Source organism: Rhipicephalus microplus, chromosome 3 (assembly GCF_043290135.1).
Source record: "Rhipicephalus microplus isolate Deutch F79 chromosome 3, USDA_Rmic, whole genome shotgun sequence".
Classification (NCBI taxonomy): Eukaryota; Metazoa; Arthropoda; class Arachnida; order Ixodida; family Ixodidae; genus Rhipicephalus; species Rhipicephalus microplus.
Genome location: NC_134702.1, coordinates 98,180,106 through 98,206,295, shown reverse-complemented (window position 1 = coordinate 98,206,295; position 26,190 = coordinate 98,180,106). Strand labels below are relative to the sequence as shown.

At 44.4% G+C, this 26,190-nt stretch overlaps 1 protein-coding gene across 2 annotated transcripts in view; it reads right to left on the bottom strand.

Annotated features, from left to right (window-relative positions):
- Positions 1–26,190, bottom strand: part of LOC142761658 (ATP-dependent translocase ABCB1-like) — a 155,046-nt gene that overhangs the window by 22,602 nt on the left and 106,254 nt on the right. For both annotated transcript variants that reach the window (XM_075890036.1, XM_075890037.1), the window contains exons 9-20: positions 25,274–25,328; positions 25,031–25,144; positions 24,320–24,430; positions 23,722–23,847; positions 22,695–22,898; positions 21,783–21,953; positions 19,994–20,216; positions 15,761–15,879; positions 14,735–14,878; positions 13,679–13,780; positions 9,308–9,469; positions 8,240–8,443 (exon numbers count right to left, since the gene is read on the bottom strand). In XM_075890036.1, coding sequence (XP_075746151.1) covers positions 8,240–8,443; positions 9,308–9,469; positions 13,679–13,780; positions 14,735–14,878; positions 15,761–15,879; positions 19,994–20,216; positions 21,783–21,953; positions 22,695–22,898; positions 23,722–23,847; positions 24,320–24,430; positions 25,031–25,144; positions 25,274–25,328 — 1,735 coding nt within the window. The remainder of the gene's footprint in view (positions 1–8,239; positions 8,444–9,307; positions 9,470–13,678; positions 13,781–14,734; positions 14,879–15,760; positions 15,880–19,993; positions 20,217–21,782; positions 21,954–22,694; positions 22,899–23,721; positions 23,848–24,319; positions 24,431–25,030; positions 25,145–25,273; positions 25,329–26,190) is intronic.

The window sequence follows — 26,190 nt, the reverse complement described above, 5'->3', positions numbered from 1 at the left end:
CTGATGCCCCCATCGTCGAGCTTGGAGGTGCTATGGTATCGTCTTTCACGAGAATCTTGCTCAGTGTCGAGGGACTGTCTTCTGACGTCCAATGCGACAAGGGTGAGAGTTCAATTTCGGCGGCGGCACTATGGATGACGGCGTCGTTGCGGGAGAGAAAATCCCATCCCAGGATGATGTCATGCGAGCATGCAGGAATGATGATGAATTGGGCGACATACAGAACGTCCTGAACGACAACGCAAGCTGTGCACCCCGCTGTAGGATGAATACGATGCGAACTTAGTTACGTTAGGTTTTATGGTGCAAAAGCAACAATGGCTATGATGCACCAGACACTGGGTGATTATGATAATAGGGTTAAAATGTGAGGTGAAAAACAGATTTCTGTTTACAGATTGTTTAGAAGACCTGTGGTGTCTAGAAACCTAAGAATATCCTGTATGGGGATAGGTGCATTTTCTGATAGTATTAACATTGGGTGTAGAGGTGTTTGTGTTCTGTAAAACTGTTTAAAATAAATGTGTCTGCTTTTTTCAAAGACTGGGCATGTTATTAAAATATGATTGATAGTCAGAGGTTCCCTGCAATGTTCGCATTCTGGCTGATCTTCTCCGCGCAATAAAAAGTTGTGGGTTAGGTAAGTATGACCTATACGCAGGCGGCATAGTGTTACTTCGATGAAGCGCTTTTGGTGGTTGCAAGACTTCCATTCTTGTAAAATAGGCTTGATAATTTGAAGCTTGTTATGCACTTGAGCCTGCCACTCTTCTTGCCATTTTGCCCTAAAGGCTGTCCGACAACTGTTGAAACAGTCTCTGAATGGTGCCCTTATTTCTGCTATTGTTTGATGACCTGCTCTTGTTGCTACCCTGTCTGCCTTTTCGTTTCCTGGGATACCAACATGGCTCGGCACCCATATAAGCCGGATTGTTTTGCCATTTTTCTCAGCTCTTTCTAGCTTCTGTAAAATGTCCCCGAGAAACGGTTCGTTTTCCGACCTTAAATGTAGGGCTTTTAATGCGCTAAGTGAGTCAGTGTATATGACAGCTTTTTTGTGATTTCTTGATAAAATTTCTTCGAGAGCAATCAAAAGAGCATATACTTCTGCTGTGAAGATAGATAAGAATGGTGGCAGTCTTATACATGTTTCTGAGTGTTTTGATATGACAGCACTTCCTGTATATTCTTGTGTTTTTGATCCATCAGTGTAGTATTCAGAGTGTGTGTTATATTTTTCTTGTACGGCTAAGAAATCCAGGATAATTTGTTCCCGTGGAGTTTCCTTCTTCCCTAGATGAGTTAAGGCAAAGTCAGTGTAGTGCGAAAAGTCCAACCATGGAGCCAGTCTTTCCGGCATTCGGACAACGCTTAGTGCCTGATTCGGTACTTTGTAGTCTAGACATATTTCTTCAAAGCGCAGGAGAAGTGGTCTTATCGTGTGCGGTCTGTTGTTGTATTGTATTCTGGTACCGATGTGAGAGACAATAGTGTGACATATGTGGCTTGGTTTCGATCTGGTTCTTAAAACATAGGATACAGTAAGTAGCGCTCTTCTTTGTTCTAGGCACGGCTCGTTGCTCTCAGCATATAAGCTCTGGACAGGTGAGGTTCTATAAGCTCCAGTCGCCAAACGCAATCCATGATGATGCATTGGGTCAAGACGTTTGAGGTAAGATTTTCTGGCTGAACCGTAAATAACGCTGCCGTAGTCAAGTATGCTGTGCACGATCGAGCAGTATATGCGTAAAAGGCAGACTCGGTCGGCACCCCAGTGTTTCCACGATAGTATTTTCAGGATGTTGAGCGCTTTGTATGCTTTCTTTCTTGTGTAATTCATATGGGAAATGAAGTTTAGTTTTCTGTCAAAGACTAGGCCTAGGAACTGGTGTTCTGACTTGAGTGGCAGTACACTGTTGTTGATTTTAAGAACAGGGTCCGGATACAAGCCGCGCTTTTGTGAGAAAAGTAGGGTAACGGTTTTCTGGGTAGAAAAGCGAAAGCCGTTTTGATCTGCCCATTTGGTCAGTTTGTTGATGGTTAGCTACAGCTGCCTTTCACATGTGGATATGCTTGAGGCTCGACATGCTATCTGAAGGTCGTTAACATATAATGAGTGCATGATGGAGGGGGAGATTACTTCATTAACTGAATTCATTTTGACTACGAACAGTGTAGTGCTCAACACGCAACCCTGCGGCACACCATTTTCTTGGACAAAAACCCGCGATATGTGGAGCCCAACCGTACCTGGAAGTTTCGGTTTGATAGAAAGTCGGAGAGGCAATTAAGCATTCTTCCGCGTATTCCGAGATTTGCCAGGTCTCTCAGTATACCGTACCTCCACGTGGTGTCGTAGGCCTTCTCCAGGTAAAAAACACTGCTAGGCAGTGTTGCCTATGCAAGAAGGCCTCACGCACTGTGTGTTCGAGACGAACAAGATGATCGATCGTTGAATGGCCTTTCTTATACCCACACTGATGATCATCTAGTAGGTTGTCTACTTTAAGGGTGTATGTTAGTCTTCTGTTTATTACGCTTTCGTATGCTTTTGCCATACAGCTTGTAAGTGCTATGGGTCTACAGCTACCCGGTAAAGTTGGTGGTTTTCCAATCTTTAGAAATGGTACTATGGTTGCCATTTTCCATTTTGCGGGCATTTCGCCAGTTTTCCAAATCATGTTAAAAAACTTTAATAATGCTTGCACGGCAGCTTGAGACAGGTGCGCGAGCATCGCGTAATGAATTCTGTCTGAATGAATTCCCGCCGAAAGCACTGTGCTTAACTCTTGGAGTGTCAAGGGAACGTTGTACGGCTCATCTAGGCCACCGGTTATGGGTAGTTTTTGTTTTTCGGTTGTCTGTTTGTATGCCAGGAAGGATGGCGTGTAATTAGCGGAACTGGATATAGTGTAAAAGTGTTCGCCTAAAATGTTCGCCTGCTCCACTAGAGATGTCTGTGTGCCTGGGTCTGTAAGTATGGGTATCGCGTATGAGGAATAGTTGCCGCTGAATTTTCTAACCTGGTTCCACATTTTCTTGGGTGTGGTTGTGCTATTGATTGTAGATATGTACTTCTGCCAGGACGATTTTTCTGCATTTCTACGAATATATCGTGATTTTGCTTTAGCTTGTTTGAACGCAAGGAGGTTGTCATATGTGGGGTACCTACGGAAGTTGCACCATGCTTTATTTTGCAGTTTTTTGGCTTTTGCACACTCACTGGTCCACCATCGCTTTAGCTTTGTTCCCACTAGTCCTGAAGACTGGGGAATAGCTTGCTCTGCCGCAGACAGTATGCAATCGGTGATCTTGTCATTTATTTCATCTATTGTTAGGTGTTCAGAAAACTCGTCCTGTATATTAGCTCTCTGTGTGAACAAAGGCCAATTAGCTTTGTGAAGCTTCCAACGCTGTGGTCGAGAGCGTATGGTCGGAAGTGGTGATGTTAGTTTTACAATAGACGGTAGATGGTCACTACCGTAAGGATTGTTTATTGTTTCCCATGTAAAATCAGCAAACAGTGAGCTAGAGCACTCATGGTTCCTGTGCCTGGAGAGCAGTATGTTGGTGATCCAGTGTTTAAAAGACACACATTGTTAGTAAGAATAAAATCTTCAATTACCTGCCCTCTACTGTCTGTCTTCACACTACCCCATAGTATGTTGTGCGCACTGAAATCTCCTGCCATTAAAAAAGGTTTAGGTAGCTGTTCTGCAATCAATTCTAGATCTTTTACAGTAAAATGTGTATGAGGTGGAATGTATATGGAACAAATAGTGATAGTTTTATGTGATAAAATAGTGACTGCAGCCGTTTCAATAAAACTGTTAACTACAACTTCTCTTACCGCGATACCACTTTGGACAACAATGGCGACGCCGCCCGACAGCCGGTTGCTTTGCGAGCGGTCGCGACGTATAAAGTGTAACCTTTTAGTATTTTGGTGTTTTTTGGTCCCAGATTCGTTTCCTGCAAGCATAACGCTACAGGAGAGAAGCTTGTAAATATGTCCTTAATGTCGCTTAAGTTTCGTGTCATGCCTCTGCAGTTCCAATGGATGATGTATGCCATTACGTGAAATGATAGGTATAAAATTTAGTATTTTGAGTTAATTGTGCATAAGCTAAAAAGCGACAGTATCCATGTGCTTCGTCACTTCTTTTTTTTTGTGGGGCCGAAATTGTATTTCGGCTCCCGTTTCCTCCCTGGCAGGGAGGAATGATGGGCTGCCTGATCGCCCTGCTGGTTGGAGCAGGGTCTGTCAGGCTTTCAGTGTCCGATGGACTCACGTCCATGGACTCGGCACCACCAGGGTGCTCAACAGTGTTGGTGCCCGGCGAGAATGCTGGCCTCCTCAAGGGAGGCTGGCTACTCGGCACCGTTGTTGAGGCCTCTTTTGCCTCGACATTAGGTTGGCTGGCACCAACACTGGTTGGTGCCAGCCAACCAGTGTTGGGGTTTCAGGGAGGCTATGGGGCCTCCCTGAAAAAAGGCACTTGGTGCCTTTTTTTCAATCTTGTCTCGGGGCGGACCGTGGCCGCTAGGTCCTGGGGTTCGACCTGTGTGCCTACAGAGACCGTCGGCGGTGCCTTCCCCCTTCACACCGCTTCAGAGTAAGTGCCCTTTTGGGCAAGAACCACTCGCTTGCGCGCTTCTGTATACGGTATGTTTTCTTTGGTTTTCAGTGTAAGTATGTCTTTTTCTTTTTGCCATTCTGGGCAGGAGCGTGAGTACGCTGCATGGGGCCCCTTGCAGTTTACACAGTTTAAAGGGTTAGTGCACTCGCCATCATCATGTTCATTCTGGCCGCATTTCATGCAGGTTGAACTACCACGACATGAATGAGACCCGTGCACAAACCTCTGGCACCGGAAGCATCTGCGAGGATTAGGTATGTAGGACCTCACACGTAGGTAAAGGTACGCTACCTTAACTGCAGCAGGAAGCGTCGTGCTTGCGAATGTTAGTAATACATTCGTTGTGTGGGTTTTCTCCTTATCTCTACGAATGATGATTGCTCGTGCGGCAAGTACACCTTGATTTGCTAAAGCATCCTCAATTTCTGCATCAGTGCACTTGAGCAGTTCATTGTCTGATATTACACCTCGCGTGTAATTGAGAGATCGGTGAGCTGTTACACGGACTTCATGTTGTCCGATTTTTCCAAGGTGTCTAATTTTGTCACCTTGTTCTTTGTTTTTCACTTCTATGAGGAGATCTCCTGAATTCATTTTTTTTTTTGCACTGTAATTGCTTCCAATGCATTCTTTGATTGCTTTTGCAATCGGGAATGGTGATATGTCCTGAATCTTAGTTTCAGTCAATGACGTTACTACAAAGAATTTCGTGTAATCGCTCTCTTTAGTCAGAAGGTTTCTATTTGCTTCGGTGCGACCTTTTTTACGGGACCGATCATTGTGGAAAGGGGGGGTGCTTTTTTCCATAGAAAAGCATGTTCATTCGGTAGCTATGCTGGCCACCCACCATGGAGTCCAACAAAGGAAACGTATACACACGTTAGCCATACATTGCTACTATAACCCTGTGGTCCTGACCAAGGGAGGTCAGTCCCCCAGGGTTAACCCTAGCCACCAAGAAATTTGGAAGTAAACGGAAAAGAGAAGACGACAGGACAGGTAAGAAGTGAGCGATAAAGACATAGGTATAGGGAGAGAGAAATAGGAAAAGACGACTGCCGATTTCCCCTGGGTGGGTCAGCCCAGGGGTGCCGTCTACGTGAAGCCGGGGCCAAAGGGGTGTGTTGCCTCTGCCGGGGGACCTTAAAGGTCCAATCACCCAGCGTCGGCTCAACCCCCAGGATCCCCTTTTCCTCGGACACGGCAAAGCCACGCACGGCTAGGCGTGGGAGGGAGTCAAAACTCCCCCGTTAGCTCGGGTCCGTGGTGTCGCTACACACCAAACGCCTACTTGCGCAGACGCCCCTGCGGGGATACGATGCGAACTAGCAGTACGAAGGGACAACCCAGAAATTGGCATCGTCACTTTTCAAAGCGAGCGGTAGAGGTTTTCGTCCATAATTGATACTGCAGCTCCAGTGTCAATAAGAGCAGATGCATGAACACCGCCCACAAGCACGTCAATGACATTACATGGGCGGCTCTGAGGGCTTTCACAATGCGATAGCGTCGCAGACCTTGCCTCGGGGACTGTGACGACTAGTTTTCCCTCTCGTGAGCAGCTGAACTTGGCCGCATTGGGGACAAGGAATGACGTCGTGGAGACGGCGACCTTCGAGGAGATGGACTTGGGCGAGACGGTGGTGGCATAGACGGCGTTTCTTCGTGATAGAGACGGCTGAGCTGGCCAGCAACAGGCGAAGAAATTGGAGCCGTCTGTACGCGATGGCAACAACGGGCTACGTGACCGGCGTAACCGCAGGCAATGCAGATGGGCCGGTTGTCGGGTGTGCGCCACCTGTTCACCGGGGTAGGTCTCACCCATGTTGCAAGGACCGATGGACGGAATGGTGGCTGCATGGTGGGCTGAAGCTGAGGCTGAAGGGTTACGTCAACTTACGCAGCGGGCATACCCGCTGCAAAGGACGGAGGTCGAGCGGCAGCTTCGGCGTAGGTCAGAGGGGCGGGTGGTGGAACGACTTGAGGCGACCTAGCGACCACTTGGGCGTAACTCAGGGGCGCAGGAGCCGGAGGCTGTTGGGGGTGGTACGCAGGCATTACCTCTGCTATTTCCTGCTCAATTGCTCGACGGATGGGTGGAAGAATGGTAGTGGCCGATTGTTGGACAGCCGGTGGGTGAGCAAAGGGCAGGAGAGAGAATTGGTGCGAGATTTCCTCACGTATATGAAGGACTTGAGGTCTGCCAGCAGCGCCACCTGATCACATCTTGCCTCCAAGCTAGCAAGCCCTGCATCTCGTGGTGTAGAGCGACAGGTCATCGAACGCTGCCGGCGGAGCTCTTCTTAGCTCTGGCACAGCGTGATGACCTCAGCCACTGTGCCTGGGTTTTTGGCAAGCAGCATCGTGAAGGCATCACCGTCAATGCCTTTCATGACGTTCCGGATCTTGTCTGATTCGGACATGCTGTTGTTGGATTTCTTGCACAAGTCCAGGACATCTTCGATGTAACTGGTGAATGATTCACCAGCCTGCTGAGTGTGTTCGCGTAAGCGCTGCTCGGCTTGCAGCTTGCCAACGGCAGGGCGGTCAAAAACGTTGGTGATAGCGGTTTTAAAATTGGACCAGGTTGCGAAATCGGACGCGTGGTTGTTGTACCACAAACTTGCAACAGCCACGAGGTAGAACACCAAATTTGTCAACTTGCCTTCCTCGTCCCATTTGTTGGTGACGCTCATGCGCTCGTAAATGGCGAGCCAGTCCCCCACGTCAGTGCCATCGGCGCCCGTGAAGATGGGTGGATCGCGGATCCTGGGGACACCGGGACAAGGGGGTGGCATGGGAGGAGGCGTTTGCTGAGAGGCTTCGTGGGACATAGTAGATGGCAGGGTACGGGATCGTAGTTCCAAGGGCATCGAAAGGGATCGTAGCACTGTCCACCAATTTGTTACGGCGTTTATTAGCCGGCACACAGCGAGCATACACAATGGCGACAGTAACGGCCAAGCACAGACTCTCAGCGCGAGCGGCGTCCTTTTTGGGTAGACCCACTAGAAAGCACTTGAGGGTTCGACCCAGTTCAGTGTTTGGAGGCTTCTCTACAACACTAAATAACCAATGCCGTGTGCGGTCAACTGCTACATGTTAGAAAGCGACACACACATAGTATCTTGCGCTTGACACAATTTGTGAAGCATGTGTACAGTGACAAAGTAATGCTTATAAATGTGAGTAGTATTTTTACATTTACTAATAAGCTTTCTGTATGGTATAGCTTTAGATTACTCAGCTTAGTGAGAGTGCAAGGTGACTCGATCAATAGTACCTTGTGTAGTACACAACAATGCTCCTCTGCACAGGACTGACGGATCGACAATGTGACATCAAAACCTTCGGTATAATGAGTGGTATGTGCAATGACTTGAAATAATTGCATCATGCCATTACGAACCTGGCCACTGAAAGTAACGTTCGCTGTGATGCAAGCGTTCGAGTACAAACTGCACTGACAGGCTCAAACTGAAGATAGCAAAAACAAAAGTATACGCCTTACTTGGCTTTGAATTGTCACGTTTTACTCCCTGAGCATTCCACCCATGCATGCACTAGAGCACACACATGTGGCTGGACACTTTACTCACTTGAACAGCGTGCATCATCAGGTGTGCACCGCGGCGCTGGGAGGCCTTTTCAACACGCAGCTGCAGTCCACCAGCCAGTGCCAGAATGGGCACAATAGCCACCAAGGCGAGGGCCAGCTTCCAGCCAAAGGCAAAAGCTAGCGACAGGCTCGTTCCAAGCGTAACCAACGCCGTGAACATCACTGCCAAGCGGTAGCCCGCTGCCTGCAATTGCATGAGGCTTCAACAGTGTCTGCCACTAAAGCGGCAAACTCAATGATGACACAGCACAGTGGTTACCAACGTTGAACCTGCAAGCACCTAACACACCAAATGAAGCTATAATATACTAGTAGCCAGAAATCGCACAGGAAGGGATTCCACAATAAAATATTTGCATGCTTACCTAAAGACATAAACAGCAGCTCAACAACAAAAAAAGACCTATCGTATCTCCACATCTGTAACCAGTGCAAACAAGTATATAAGTGTAGACCAATTTCACTTGAATTGTTTTGGGTGCAGTTTCACTGCACTACAGCTTACACTGCTGTGAATCAGCTTGCACTGCTGTAAAGCTATACACTGCTGTGAACTAGAAAAAAGTCACGACTGTGGCTACGATCGAACACACAAAACAAGGTTGCTTCTAGAGTTTTGGTATTTTGATAGAATTGTGTAGGACTGTCTTTAGAACCACTGAAATGATCTGGCACACTATTTTATGTGTGGCTGATATGCGTGGAAAATTTCGTCGTTTGCCAGTTATTAGAGGCGCACTTCTCTACAGAAAGAGCATAGAAATTATTCTTCGAAGTGAATGGCAAACTATATTGCACTTTACTAGAATCAGTAGGGTGATTCCCGATACACAGAACTAAATGAACAGTGGTATCACGCGACATAAAATTTGCCATCTCTCATCAGACTGAATATGCAAATAAAACAACTACAAACTCCTTGACGAACTTCTAAAGAAAGACACGACCTACGACAGATATTCCTTTTTGAATCGTCCAAGAAGGTCAGTGTCACTATGTGAAAAAGCCTTTTATTTTCATAATAATTAAGGAATTAAGCTATACTCACAGTTTTAACAACAGGAACATCAGTCGCTAGTCGAGAGGCCAACGTGGCTGAAGAGTGGGACTCGTCATCAAACCAGCCTATGTGCTGCCGCAGGATGTTGGCCAGCACAGCGACCCGCAAGCGGAATGTCAAGTTCTCACCAGCAATGCCTACGCCCAGTGTCTGCATAAAGTAAGCGACACATTTAGCAATGACTCTTACAACAATTATCAGTGCAGTGATGCTTGGTGCGGTACAAAAACTACTATAAGCGACTAAAAACTTGGTTCCACAAATCTCACAAATTACTTAGAATCATGAGCGTTGCTTACAGCTTATTGAAGTCCACTACTCTACTGTATCTGCCAGAGGAACAATGATCTCGGAGTAACTGTATGAATGTGATACAAACCCGCACGAATTCAGCTACTGCAGCTGCATGCGAGATGAGGCGGGATATTTTGTAAGTGTTATGTCACAGTACGAAATGTTGTAAAAGGGCGAGAAGGAGCTGCATCAGATTGGTTGAGGCCCAAGTCACAATCGAGATAGAGTATACTAGAATGGAAGAATGGATCCACTGGAGTGGGCGGCAAGCGATGCGGGTGAAGCAAAAAGGGCGGAAAATTTGTGATGGTGTTGTAGTCGCCTTTACCTGAAGCTCCGGCTGATTCTATGTTGGGTCGGTGGAGCTGCGGCCGGCAGCACCCGTAGGACTGCGAGAGATTTGAGCCGGGCCAAGCTGTCGTCTACTCGACACACCACTGTTTTTGCAGCGTTTTTTTACCAGTTGTTTTTGTTAGCTACTTTCAACCTTGTTGGTGAAAAAAAGAATAGAACCCAATGGAGCTAGCCCTGCTGCTACTAGCTATGAGCAGGGCATTTGGCGAAATTAACGTAGTGACTCGCTTTTGTTGAATTATTCGCGAGACGTGGTGCGACGCCATCTATGGCGCCGCACAAATGATGTAGGATACACTTGAGACGCGAATATTATTGTGCTGCCGTCGCCAGCTGCCGCGCATGATCACAACTATGGAAACATCAGCGGTAACTATGGTAACCTTCAGGTGAAGCGGACGGTGGCACCCACCTGAATTTTCAGAAAAAAAAAAATGCCTCAGCGCGGAGCCCTGTGTAAACCCACTCCCACACTCTAGTACACCCTAGTCAATACGTAAGAATATCAGTTGGAAATGGCGGTGCTGTCAATCATTTTGCGACAGCACGGGCACAGAACGGGCGGAGGCCTCGTTCTGTCGACAGAACGGATACAAGACAGTCTCCAAATGACTTGAATTGCATTGAAACATAAGCGCTGGGGCCGTAGAGTTGAATTAGCTGGCTTTGTGTCCGACTTACCGTACCCCAATGCCACACTGATAGTTCGCAAAAATCGCAATTAGCCCCCAATGCCTGAACGACTCATCAGTTTGCGACACCACCTAGCATCTGTTGAAGACATTAATACAAAAAAATTGCAAAAGTCATCACGTTCTTTAATTTCAAGCTTTGAACGAAATTCCTGCCAATCATGATGTTCAATTGTAATAACTCAATATTTCTTCATGCACTGAAAACATTTCTGAATTCCCTCAGCTTACTTATAGGCTGTTTGCTCCCTCTCAGCCTCTCATGACATTTCGTTCCGTCAATGCCTTAGTTCTGTGACAGAACGCTTATAAAATGGCCCCTCAGGAGAACGATCAAATAGCAGCTTACCTTGCAAGTGATGTGCTTTACACGCAGCACATTTTCAGATCATTTTCTTTACATTTCACATGATAACACTGTGCACGTTTGTCAGCAAGACACATATCATCACTACTGGTGCACTCCACTTGAAAGTCTAACCTTAGTCTGGCACTCCTCGCCATCTGTACAGGTTGGCCCTTTTACAGATTTTAACAGCAGTACTGCTACACAGACAGGGAGAAACATTAAGAGTTCAATATAGAGGCCAATACATATCAGAACATCAAAGTCGCATCAGTGATGATTACTGTGAGCTAAAGCAAAAGAAAGATACAGTCGACTCAACATATAACGACCCTACTTAAAACGAACTTTTGCATAAAACGAACGATACCGGCGTGACCGTGGAAATATGCATTGCTTCAATGGCACGAAATTGCACTTACAAAGAACATCTCTGACCACTGCCTATCGGTTACAGCGAATGAAGTCAGCGCTCTGGCAACTTCCTGAGAAACCACTTTCGACCACCTATAAGCCATAGACGTGATGCCCATAGATTCTTATTGTTAAAACGCCGACCTTGCCTCCATGACCCTCTTGTTGTTGCTCTACCCGACTATGTTTTGTTACGCACCCCCTCCGTCCTTTTTCATTATGCTACTCTGAGCACCTCGCATCGCTAGACTTGGCCCGTGTTTTGACACTGCAACCGATCTTTCGCAAGACCGGTCAGCTGACTAGTCTCCCCTCAGTTTTCGATCGCTGATTTGTTACACTATCGTTGGCGTCGCCCACTCACTGGTCTGGAGTGATCAGACCATTTGCCAAGATTGTCGGCCATTGCCTGTATGCCATTGTCTGCGTCTTGTCTGAATCGGTGTCGTATCTTTACAGTGCATGCGCTTGCGCTACCCCACTGACTGTGATAATTCGCGATTCGTTTCATGTTTAGGACCTGTTCTCGCTCATTTCGCACTTGGCTCAGCATGCCCTATGCACGTGTGTGGAAGTAAAAAAACAGCTGTAACAGAGAAGGAATAGCGAATTATCGAAGTCGACAGGGCTGCGCAAGTCCGGCAGTGCCATAATGCGATACTTTGACCTATGTGCGCATACCACTCTCCCAAGTTTTCCTAGATACGAGTTGCGCGTTCTAAGCAAGCTACCCGACCTTTCTTCTTCCCACATTAGTATATATAGGTGGCTATTTATTAAAATAAGAAAAGAGGAAAGAGAAGACGCTTCTTTCTGTCTCCCGTATCGGGGACACGGCTAAGCGCCTTGCGGGGAAAGGAAGTGGGCTTAAAAGGGACAGTGAGAGAGGTGTTCGTTTTCAAAGTTGCCTTGCAACAATATGCTTCCCTCTCCACTCTGTCAGAACTCCTTTGCTTTGCTCTCCTCTCTTCAACGCAAGTGCTTAGCCTGCCTCTACCGCTCCGCTACTCCAGCCACGCTGGCTGAATTAAAAAGTTTTGTGTCCCAACTAAAAAAGGGCCTAAAGCAGTTCCACGCGTCCCGACTTCCATGTCGTGCGTGCACGTCTTGCTTGCTGTTGGTGTGCGTGTGTGGTCAAGATGGTGGACGGAAGGCCTTCCGCGCCTTTTCCTGCTGCTCAACAAAATGTTGAAAGTGTGACTGCTTGGCTTGGTCAAAATCCGCACGTCTAAGACTTATTATAGGTGCTGCGTTGTGGAGCACTTGTGATCTGTTGACCGCTCGGCAGCGAAATTGCCGCTTCGGGTGTCTCGGTATTCAGCTGTGGAGAATGTGAAAGCTTCGTGGGCAGCAGTGACAGCTATATGTGTGTTAAACTTTTCTCGTGGGCCCAACTTCGTCGACGTCGGACCCGATGCCGAGCCTGAAGCTTCCGAACAGGACCACTCCGGCAGTGATTTGTGGCAGCGTGTTGACTCCGACATGGGAGGGCAAGAGAGACATCTGCTGCGATTATTTCATTAAGCCGACACTGCGGAACCGAGCGTGAATGAGAGCATTGTGAATGAAGTGCGGCAAGAGCGATTCGAAAGAATAGGATTACGAGGACGACGAAACTTTGGAGCCAGTGCCCACAAGCATGCTTGTAGTAATTAGCTGCATTAACAGCCTCAGGCAGCTTGTATATGCCACAGGCCTCGGCGAAGAGCACACTACCTCTTTAAATAAACTCCAAGACCATCCTTATGGCTTCTGCTCTTTGAAACCTTTTGGATAAAAAGAATTGCATTTTCACTTGCAACGTTAATTTTAAAGCTCGGTTTCATTTACTATGAACTTGAGGATACAGCGAAAGGATGCCACATCACGCTCAGGTTCGTTATAAGCCGGCTCGACTATGTGTTTTAATGTGCCGAAGCAACACATATCTTGAAAAGATGTAGTGAAAGGAGCTCTGAATAAATTTAAGTTGTGTAGGGTTCGATAGCATTTTGCATTCTGTCTTCATAAGATTTCAGCCACTGTAGTTTAGAAATTAACCCATCACTTCTAATTCAGCAACAGGTTTATGCAGGCACTTGATCACTTCAATACTAGGTAGAAAAAAAAAGCTGAAAAATTGACACAAAACTAGAAAGAGCAGACATACACGCTTTGCTTCATAGATCAAGGCTTAACAGTGATGTGTTGATTGCAGTATGTGAGTGGTGTGCTGCTTGGTGCAGAAGCCCTCAAGACTTGGGAACGGATGGGGCTTACCCTAAAGAAGTGACCAAGACCGCTAGCAGCTGCCAGTACCAGGAACATCATGGACCAGAAGAAAGCAGCATCTTGCATCTCCTGCCCGACCAGGGTGAATGTCTGTAAATACGAAAATGCAAATTGTGTATTGGGCAGCAGTCACATTGGTAGAGAGTGTTTCTTTTTTTTTTAACTGAACGGGCCAAGTGCTTCTGTCGTATCGATAGAAAAATTTTCTGTACAACCGTTGCACACACAGTGAAACCCCAATATATCAAATCTGTAGGGGATTACAAAACGAGTTCTACATATAAATAGGCAATTCTATAGATAAAGCATTTTACATATAAAAAGTACAGTCATGGGACAAAAAGTGAGGCTCTTTCACATGTATATTCAAAACGTAATTTGTGCATTGCTCAAGCCCCTTCCAGGAAGAACCAAAACCAGCTTGCCAATCCAAAAGATAGGTTTTCCAAGTAAGTCATACCCAGGAGTCGTGTATAAGACACTATGTGCTGATTGTCATCAAGAGTACACTGACAAAACAGAAAAGCTTTCCCGATGCCTCAAAAAGCACCAACGTGACATCACTAATAACAGTCACATGACAAACGCCATTGCTAAGCATGTGCATGAACATAATCACACCACTTACTGGGACCATGCTGCTGTCATCGCCAAGGATAAGAACATGTCATCTCGTCAGCTCCTAGAACCTCTAATCATCCAGTCAACACTAGCTACAATAAATAGGACAACAGAAACCATCCCTGCTATCTATTCACGCTCGTTTCGTCACCCACTGGCTACACAATTGACAACAACTTCTAGTTCGGCTAAGTGAACAAGGACCCCATACATGGTTCCGAAACGTCAGATCATCAGACTTGATCAGTGATCATGTTTCATCTCATCCCCTGCCTGACCAGAAGAACTTTCGCCGAACTCTTGATTTCATCCTTTGCACAGCAAATATAGATCACAACCAACTATATAATATGAGTGTTTTGCGCTGAATGTAGATATTGCCACTACAATAATAACTTCTATTAAAACTTGAGATGCGCTCACGTTGAATATTTCACTGTAGAAGACTGCAAATACGGGCAGGGACGCTCCTACCACGAGAGAGGCGAGAGACACCAGAAAGAACCACCCACAGTCTGGCCTGGCCTTCTGCAAGATCTTGCGGGCAGATGGGAGTTCGACGTCCTCCTGCATGCACACCCATGTTCACGAGATCAACGGTAAACTCTGCACAACCAGAACTGCAGCCTTCAACATTATCAATAGACAATGAATGTCAACAGAAAAGCAACGCACACAAGGTGAGCACAGGGAAGGCACATAAAATTAAGAATACAAATCTGATAGTGTGGTATAATAAAGATTTCAGTGCAGCACATTGATGCAGCGTAAATAAGGCCATAATGTTGACAGAACAGTCTCAAAAGTCTCATTTCTGCTTAGTTAGCCATATCCCATTGAGTACCTACCACATTAGATTACAAACTGAATACATTCCTAACAGTTTCCATTACTGCATGACATGTGAGTGAGAAAAAGAAAAGGCACACAATATGTTGCACTACATCAAGCTGACTCGGAGAAAATGTAAAGAAGCACATCATGTTTCAAACATGTACAGCCGTGAGCAAAAGTATACGAACCATGACAGCGCATACTGAAATCGCCGAGTGCACCATCTAGTGGCGAGTCGTCTGCTGTCAGGATCAGTGCTCTTGCGGAATTGCTGTCAAGAGCACTGCTTTGGTGGAATTCAATCAGATACTTGCCACCACACGGCACAGATGGTAAAAATATGCGGACAGCAGTCGTTCGTACACTTTTGCACACAAGTGTACTTTACAAAAGTGCTGGGTGCAGCAAAAATAAAACTAACTACGGTGCAGAAAAAGATGAGCAAGTGAGATTGGGGGCAACTGTGTTAATGTGCATTAACACAAATCCACAGTAATAAATAACCACAGAAAATAATGATCAATTAAATTAGAAAATTTCTTTTTTTCCAGGATGAGACAGAAGCTTTCCAGGACGAGGCAAAAGGATAGATGGGAAAGTCAAGAGAATGCCTGCCTTGATGAAGTCGTCAGCGAGACGACTGCACTCTCGGTCAAACGGCGAGATGCTTTCCAGGAGCAAGGCCTTCCTGCGTCTTCGCAGCCGTTCTTCCTCGTCATCTTCGTCCTGTCTTGCTGGAAGAGACTCGGTATCAACTGGCTGCACATACAGTTTGAGAAAAAGGGCAGGTGGCAGCAGCAATGATGCAAGCACATGGACAATGCTGAATAAGGTTAGTATCATAGAAATAACATAACCTCTTGTGCGGTAAAGATGCACAATAAGCAGTAGGGTAAAAAAAAACTCGGAGCCTTCCCACGACTGTGAAATGAAAACCAACGAAGCTGTGACTACAGTGGATCTGCTATAAAGATTACTGATACGTTGAGTTTATGATTATCGTTACTGACAATACTAAGGCCTTGAAGATCCTCGGGCTTTCTCACAATATCCAGCCACTCCATATTTGCTAGTGACAACTGTACCAACATGGCTCCTAGACTAGACTGGCGAGGCAAAACACGTATGGGAGGGCACCAGGGATCTTTACATCATGTCCTATGGAGGTTTTTTACTCCCATACCCCAACATTCAACATAGCCTTCATTGAAAATGCTAATCCGACAATACACTCTAACCTCATTATGAAGAAGTTGCATCTTACACGAAAATAAGTTCATTAGGTATGTCTGCAAATTCGTTATAAAGGTATATTCCTAAGACTATAACTATTGCAAGACTATTCTACATTTACTTCGTTATAACCAATATTTCTTTGTACGGTATAAGCTCCTTACAACAGATCCGCTTACAACAGACATTCGGTTACTACAAACTAATTTACGGTGTTGTGCCGACTTTCCTATTCGTTCAATTGATTGAGCTTCATTTACTACGGATTCTGGTACAACGAACATTCAGATATAATTGACTAAAATGTGAGGCCAGCAAGGTAGTCAGGACTCACTTACAGCAGACTTTTCTACCTCGGACATCCTAAACTCAATAACTTCTGGCTTCAATTACATCACTTGGCATATTTTTGGGATGGGAATAGGGCCGCGGATAGTGACGTACTGATTCAAGAGCAAATGCCTCATATCGCCAGTCTGTTAATGATGAATTATACCTAGCTACGGCGACGAAAAATCGGCATGCTGCGTGCTTCATTTCATGTGCTAAGACGCTGACGCGTGAAATTGTTGGCCGCTGCCACTGCTGTTTCAAGCGCTCGGTGCTTGGCGAGCATGGCTGGGGTCCGCTACCGATGCACAAGATCTACAGTTCTAAGGAGCCAGTGGCCAATGTGATTTGTTAATTGCGACAAAACACATCACTTCACTTTTGCATATCCACTAGCGCGACAGTCTTTCCTACCAAGTTCGGGGAGGAGTAAGGTCTAGCCACGACTTCGAGTAGAACGTGCGGCTGCGATGTGCATGGCCGCGGTGCTCGATGTTTCAAAGTACGTCATGTTCGATCGCAAGTACAAAGATCAGTCCCGTGGTGGTCTTGATCGCAAGGTCTGAAGCGGTGATAAGCAGAACCTTCTTGCCAATGAGTCAACGCTATGACAATCGGTTCGAGACGCTTGCGTGCAATGTTCGCAACGAGCAAGGCGTGCGGTCGTAATCTGAAAACTGAAGTTCCACTCGCAGCTGGTTTAACAACCCATGAACACAGAACGAGCACAAAAATGTCCCCGAGTAGTACGATTTTAGACAACCACGGCCTCGTGACATACAAGAAGCAAACGACGCTATCCCGGAGGCGTATGCGGAACGAGCATTGGACTAACGAGGCGTACTGGAGAAATAGGACAGAGCAGCCAACTGAAATCCTCCAAATTAATTTCAAACGTCTGCTTTTTTAACACAAAATGCTCTTTACAAAACACTTTTGCTACAAGCCTAGATTTGTGGTGGGCAGTTGTGTCATTGCGAAGCTATAAATTTTTGAAAACCGACGTTTTTTTTATTTGTGAGTTCCAAGATGATTTTCACCACCTCGGCAGGCACAAAAACATTTTACAGCCCTTCTACATAGTTTTTAGTGAAGATATTTTAGAATCAGATAAAAAAAAGGCTACAGACACAGAAGAATCATTTAAAAAAAAAATTAACTTTTTTTTGCCCCATTGAAAATAAATTCGATACGACTCATGATTCTCCCTGGTTATAACAAATCGATTCAGTATTTCCATAAACGTCTGTTCTATAAACTTGGCTTTCACATACTCCTTTTACAACAGACCAAAGTCCTTTTCGCTATGGAGGTCTGCTGTAATGAGGTTATACTGTATCTGGATTTGTTATTTCAACATTTGAGTGTATATATCCGACGCTGAGAACTGTTGTTCTACAAGTTGTTTTGTGGCCATGTCAAGCATCAATTTGTCTGGGATGTGACCTTCCAGAAGCTAGTCACATACAGCTTTGCTGTAAAAACACATTAAGGAAAGTAATGCTTGCTCAAAGTCAAAGCACATAAACTGAAGCTGATTTACCAGCTGCAAATATGAAATTGCGGTGAAAGCGTGCAGAGGAAGTAGTAGTCGTGCGGCGGATTCATGGACAAAACACATTTCAGCTACCAAGCCTACTACGACTGCCATAATCAAAGCTAACAATCTATGCAAAGTTGACTGAGATACACTGAGCATTGCAACCTGCTTTAAAACACACACATTTTTTTTCACTTTACTGGGGCTCACTTATAAGCCAAGAAACTGGTAATTACTATCATACATCTGTTTGATTATGTCATCATTAGGCTGAAATAACATGAGAACAAGTAATGATAGTGGCTATATCAACCTTCTCCAGTAGGAAACAATCACAAAGAGATAAGAAAACAAAGAGGGAGGATGCAAGCACACCACTAGTACCAATAACAAAAAGCTTTTGGTGTCAAACATGCACTCTGTATTTGCTTACTTAACTTCTTCAATACTTCCAGTTTTAATCAGTTCATAATTCATAATGAAATTAGAAGAGTAAAATCTCGGCAAACAAGTTACTTAACAGTATTGCAGCTAAATGGAACAACCATCTCCAACATAATCACTTTTGTATTTTAGCAAGGTGAAAAATCTTCAGTTGATAAAAGCTGAAACTATATCTAAGATGAGAACCTACTACAGTCGACTCTCCTTAATTCAAACTCGAAGGGACCTCTGAATTTTGTTTGAACTACTCAAGAAGTTTGAATTTATCAGAAGTTCTCAGATAGATGACTCTGGGTGAGGTGACACTACACATTATGATTAGGCATTGATTTTATCAACATTTAAAAATTTTTAAGTGTTTTTAAACCTTAACTGCACACAATGAAGAGAAAAAAGAGGTGTAAGGTCCACAAGTTTATCGGCCATTTACTGCTAATCAGACTTTTTAAAGAAATGGGGAATCGCCAACAACTTCTATGCTATAGGTACGTGCCTTCAGCACAAAGCTCTCTATACCAGTTCAGAAGCATCCCGGTTTACCGTGTGTGTGCTTCGTTTCAAGCATTTGTTTACTAGCAAAACCTTCTTCCTTGAAGGCCCAAGGTGCTTGTTTTTCGTTTTCAGACTGTTCGAGTTATATAAGTTTGCAAATTTTAAACAGCAGGGGAAAGCAGCAGATATTTTCTAGTGTGGAACTGCAAAGAGTATGAATTAATTGAATGATGTAGTTTGAATTAAGAGGCTTTTAAATACATTGAAAGAATAGAGGGCCAACCAAAAAAATTGAATTTGTTTGAATTAACCGAAAGTTTGAATTATCAAATTTGAATTATCGCGAGTCTACTGTACAAGGTGCCTAAAATAACCCAAGAAATGCCTCACATTAGAAACACTGTTTAGAACACAAAAAAGACATACACAAAGACATACACATTGTACACTCGGAGTGAGATGTTATGAGAAAATGTTAAGTAAGAATGATTGCTGGAGCCAACATATCGACAAGATGACACATCTACACCAGTCCCCAATAAAGAGAAACTTTTGTAGTCAAAATGTGAGCTCTGGTGACACTACTTGCTTAACAGCCTGTCACCTCTTCAAGACTTCATAGTCGGGTAAGCTTCTGTCAAGCTTGAAGCACACTGTCACACCTTCCGCCTCTCTTTTTGTGTTGCCACCAGTTCACACTGTTTTCCAAGAACCAGAGTTATTAACAAGCCCATCATTGAAGCTGCTACAGTGGCCTAGTGATCTTAATGGTGTTCTGGCAAAATGCAAAACTAAGCAAACAAGCTTACAGACAGGAGGACGAGACACGGGTGGAGGTGGTGGAGCATCGGCATCTTCATTTTCTGTGAGCTGGCTGAGCATGAGCTGGAAGTAGAAGCCTTTCTTCGCCACCAGATCGTCGTGTTTGCCCTGCTCCACGATGTGGCCCTCGTCCATTACGTACACCATGTCTGCCTCTCGTAAGGTGGACAGACGCTGCGTCACGACCACCGTTGCGCGCCGAGGACTGCCCTGCAATGGAACGGTCATTCACGATATTGTAGCTGGCTGAATACATCTGCACACACGTGAATATCTCAACCACTTCGCATGATATGACTTATTTGAAGGTCCCAGGCTCGGTCCCTGTCAGCGGTAAGTTATCCTTTCATTAGGGGTGCGCAAATATCCTAAATTTCCAATATTTTTCCAATAGTGTTTGCTATTCGAGTCAATTCGCACCAAAATTTTACTATTTCAACTTCCTGAAGACAAATACTGTTCATACTTCCTGAAGACGACTACAGTCAATCAGTGCCCGATACACAGTGGCCCCTTCAAAACTTTATCACGCTTCGCCCCATCACATTTTCGTATTGCGGCAAATCTGCACTTTGGGCTCTGCTTCGGTCGCAAATGCATTGACTCCAGAAAACGCTGGTTCCTACATGAAGATGACAGATTTGACAAAGGTGGGGGCTCAGTTAATGCTGTTTTAAACCTAAAAGTTAAGCAGGAAGTTTAAAAAATCAGGTGCCAAAAATTTTTAACATCCAAAATTTCAGATGTTCTTATATATTGACCTCTAAGAAGCAGATTTGGAACTCCGGACTTGAAGGGAGCACACCATTGTCTGCCACATCAGTTGGGCTTCCACAGATGTTGAAAAAGGAGAACAGGCTGAGGAACAAGCATCTTTGCCTTTAACGTGTAAATTGTTGTCGGCAACACTTTAGTCGCACCAAATCATGTACATGAACACTATTCGGCCTCTGCATTGCCTCAATTTCGGCGAGACAACTATGAAACACCATTCTGCCAGCATCAACCTAGCCAAAAGAAAGACTTTCATGTTGCCATTTCGATAAGTTTGTGTTTAGGAATTCTCTAAAAAAATTTTTTTTCTGCAATGCAGCTTCGAAGTATTAGAAAAATACTCAATTTGATTAGCACTGCAATACAGTAGACTCTCATTAAATGGAACCTGAAGAGACCAGAAGAATATGTTCCATGTAACAGGAGTTTCGTTTGCTGAGAGATGGCCAGGGGTGCAGAATACTAGAATAAAACCAACCCCGTCAGAAGCACTCGTTCCATTTAAGCAAAAGTTCCGTATAACAGATTTCCGTTTACTGAGAGTCTATTGTATTTGAATTCGCTTCACACCCAGAATCTAGCTATTTGCATAACTTTTCTTTCCACTTTTCTTTCTTAACATTGACATTCCAATTACTACTACTTATACCATTCCGTATACTTTCTTAGGAATCACTGCTTGTTAGTTCTTATTAATATTACATGTGTTAACGCAATGCCTCCCTTTGTTTAACACTCTATAGGTTTCTTTTTCAGAGCCGTTTTAAGCAGTTGCGTCATACTGAGGTAAGACGCCTGCCTGCCATGCAGAAGGCCTAGGTTAGATTCAGACTCGAATCCATGATTTTCATTCTTACATTCTATCGCGGTTCTGACCTCACCGCCAATGTCATTTTTGCTCATAGCCGACCATACTGACCCTCAATGCCCCCATAATTTCCACGAAATGAGATATTAAAGTGTGAGCCAGTCTGCACAAGCTGCCTGCTAACTAGTTCCCACCTTGGCAATAGTGCGCAGAAGGTGGGCTTCGGACGCACCATCCAGTGCTCCTGTTGCATTGTCCAAAAGGAGAACCCGGGGAGTCTTGACCATTGCTCGAGCGATAGCCAACCTCTGACGCTGTCCTTCACTGAGCTGGCAACCTTGTTCCCCTATCTCGGTCTCGTAACCCTGGCCGAAAAACAAAATACGCTGCATGCTTAAATGTCATTGTTCAACCAGTGTTGCCTGTGACACTGTCCACGCAGATTAAAGGAACAATTTGGGCAGGGTTGTAAAGATCTAACACTAGAAGCGACATGCAACAACACGGAGTACCGCAGGGGTGGAACCACATTTCAGCTACCAAAGCAAACTTTGGATAATAGGCATAACAAACACATCCAAATATAAAAAATTTAGAGCAAACTTGAGATGTAAAAAAAAAAGACAGCAAATAAATCATGCACCCTTAGTTGCATCTAGCAGAGCACAAGTTAAAAAGAAATGGTGGCTATTCATTGAAATAAAACCCAGTAAAACTGCAGTGCAAAAAGCAACGTTACTTATTCGAACTGTAACAGCCCCATGAGAAACTGAGGTTGCAATTGAATAAATTGTCAGACAAACACTAATGAGAACATCAGACCAAATCATTTATTGTTGGCTTCACTGATGCTGAAGATTAACCTGCACATGAGATGTGCACGAAATTATGCAAAATTTTCAGTTCTTATAATGAAAAAGGGTAGTCAGTGATATGTCTCAACATTCTTAGAGAATCATGTGTGCTGGAAGGCAAAAACCCATGAAGAAAGCACAAAACTGGAATCAATGCTCAGCAACCAGGAAACTATGTGCATATAGAGATAACGCTGCTTTCGTGCATCATGAAGTATTGAAATCATTGGTAACAGCTCTGCCTGTAATTACCTTTGGAAGGCTCTTGATGAACTCGTGCATGCCAACTAGCTTGGCCATCTCCACAACTTCGACCATTGTGGTGTCCTCCTGGCCAAACTGGATGTTCTCGGCGATGGAGTAGTTGAACAGAGTTGGCCGCTCGCTCACAAGGCTAACCTCGGAACGCAGCCACCGCACACTCAAGGACCTCAGGTTCACACCATCCAGAGTAATCTAGATGAAAGAGAGCAGACAAATTATCACCACTGTTACAAGCTAAAGAAGTTTCCGAAATTTATTTTCAGTGACCAAGTTTGGCACGCCACAGCACAGAGCTTCTTTGCACAAGCAGTGATATTAGAATAAAAACAAATCATACCGCAGTTCGTGCACCTCTGGAGAAATTTTTTAAAATTTAACATTCTCCCTATTATCACAAGCTGTAACTGTTCTCTTTCGAAAGACATCAAAGCAGCAAAAATTTGTGAAGCGATGAAAGACGCACAGTACTGTTCAAACCAGACAAATTTTTTTAGTATAACGACTGGTATGCGTTACTGCTCGAGACATACAAGTCACATCACGAATATGCTCTCTAGAAATAATGTTGGTTGTCATACACGTGTTTGAATCAAAATTACCCCAATCTAACCTGGACTAAAGATGGTGAAAATGAAGTACCATATGATTATGCGAGACGCCGTAGTGGAAGGCTCCAAAAATTTTGACCACCTGGGGTTCTTTAACGTGCACTCAAACCTGAACACACGGGCCTACAACTTTTCCCCCTCAATCGAAAATGCAGCCGCCGCAGCCGAGATTCGATCCCGCGAACTGCGGGTCAGCGGCCGAGTACCTTAGCCATTAGACCACCGCGGTGGGGCTGCATTCTTTATTCTTAGCCGCTCTTCTGCCGCCATCTTAAACTCTGATCCATGACAAAACAAGCGCCTCTCCCTTTTAATCTTATAAAATTAACCTTCACCGTAGGTGGGGCACACGCTCAGGATTTTATGGTAGCCTCTTTCAAGCATAGCCTTTTTTAAGCATAACTCACCTCGCCGTAACAGGGGTCATAAAAACGCACGACCAGATTGAGTAGCGTGCTCTTCCCTGAGCCACTTGTCCCGCAGATGGCCACGACTTGACCCTCGTTGGCTTCCAGGCTCACATCTCGCAACACCTGGCCATTCACACAAATGAAGAAAACAGGAGGCTGAAGTGATACACAACCAAAAAGCCTATAGCACCAATTCTGCGAGACAATGTTTCGTGCTGCGGTTTTTACAGAGGCTTCAGTCCTTGAAAAATTGGAGGTGTAGTGTCATGTGAACCAATTATGAAGAGCAAGGGGCATGGCAGTGCAAAGTACACTGCCAGCTTTACTTTTGCATCAAACTGCTAATTTTTACAAAACTGATCAAATGTATACGCTTCCACGTGCAGAAAAAAAAGGAGAAACGACAAGTGTGTATGTCTATGAATGGGGTAGGGACAAGAATGTTTTTTTCTATAGAAAAAAAAAGACAGTGAAGAAAACACGAAGTATACATTTACTTTGGTGACATTATTCTAAAAATTAATGTGCAAGCACAGAAAAAAACAAGTCAGAAAAAAAAACAATAGAAAAACAAATATTTTTGCACAGCTCTTACCAAGTGATTTGGACATCTCGGATAAAAAAAACTGATGTTCTTAAAAGCGAGGTTGGCAGTGAACTGCTTCAGCTGCACACCGAGTTCAGAGTAGGAGTCGATGTCAGGCCTCTGGAAATGCAAAATACTCCTCACATTACTCATGTAGGTGCGATGTGTACAGAAAACACACTTATTACAAGAAGGAAGCATTACATTGTATGCCTGTAAGAAGTGTCAAACAATAAAAAAAGCAGGAAATATATCTTGACAAAGCCTTGGCAAGTTCTTAGCTCCATTTTAACGATTATTTATTCATTTATACTACTTTTTAGAGTGAAGACCATAAGGACACATTAGTCACTGAGCAATTTTATCAGATGTCTCTATAACGTACTTATTTTGCAATAGTTACCACAAAAGCAGAAATTATTGCGGAAGCAACAGTTCACTGTGCCAAACAGTAGTAACTTTATGACAGTTCTGTCCACATTAGTCATTCTAGGAATCACCTTATTATGCACCAAGGACAAGGTTAAAAAACTATTAGAATAAGTTGCTAGCTGATTGTGGTTCAGTTTGAATACTAAATCTTTTGCTGAAAAGCTAGCTCACTTCTTTCTATGCGCTGTGTTATAACATAAACTAAGGCGAACTATGCCTGATTTTACAGCACCGCGTGGTGACACTTATCGCACTGCAAAAGTCACAATGAAACTGCAAAAACCTTACTCTGTCAATGACTTCAAATGCTCGCCCTGCTGCCATTTGTGCCACGGCAATGGAGTTCAGCTGCGGCAGAGCATTCCCCAACGAGAATGAACCCACCATGACAGCAAAGAACACCTGCGACAAACAACAATGTGATTTGCAAACCACAATATCTTTTCTGATTTTATCTGTAGTCAGCAATAAATGGAACAAGTTTTTGAGCCAATGCAAATTATGCACAAAAGTGATGCGATCTGTACTCACGATAAATGCCCTGCCAGGGTCCAGCCTAGCTGCTGCTACAAGAAGCGAGCTGTACCTATAAGAAAATTTTGGCACATGGAGCGTGATTCATCAACCAGTTTAGGCAATTTAGAAAGCAAGCATGTACATTACAAAACATGCAATTTAATGTGCAATTATTGTCAGACTTATAAAAACAAGGAAGCTCGAAGGACCTTAATGCTCTTGTTTTAACGGTTTTCTCAAGCAGTTTTTGAAAATTATGTAAACAAGTAGGTTATAACTAGAGCAAATCATTCGCATTATACTTTAAGTAAGGCACCTAGTATAAGGGAGATTACCTACACCCAAGGAATGCTTTTTCTCCTCAACTTTTTTTGCAAAGTAATCAAGACTAAGCAGGATGATATTTCACTGGGGCTTTCTATATCGCTAAGACCACACTCCACAATAGTTTGGTTGACCTCCGTGCCACCAGGTGTTGCCACAAACCCTGCTGCTCATGTGTTCTACTCTGACACAAAGATTAAGAAGCCAGTCACAATGGTTGTACAACGGCACCTTATGTCCCAAAACTGGGGTGTCCCAGAACTAGGTGTGGCAGTGCGACGTGACGCATAGCAATGCATGTATCCTAACAATAAATTGCATACTTCGTGCAGAGTGCTGAAATTGATACGGTAATGATTTGAAGACGCTACTGGCTAAACAAATTTGCGGAAAATCATCACAACTGCTTAAGGGTCCTTTTAAAAACGTCAATGCTCGTTTTCTATGACACAGGTGCAGTGAGAATATCTTGACCTGCCTTGTGAGTTGAACAAGAACCCTCTAGGAGAATGAATTGTCTGATGGCAGCTACACACGCTGGAACATGGCTTACAGTGGTGTGGCAGAATGAGATGCATAGAAAGAAGGAACGTTTCCATGTGGATTAT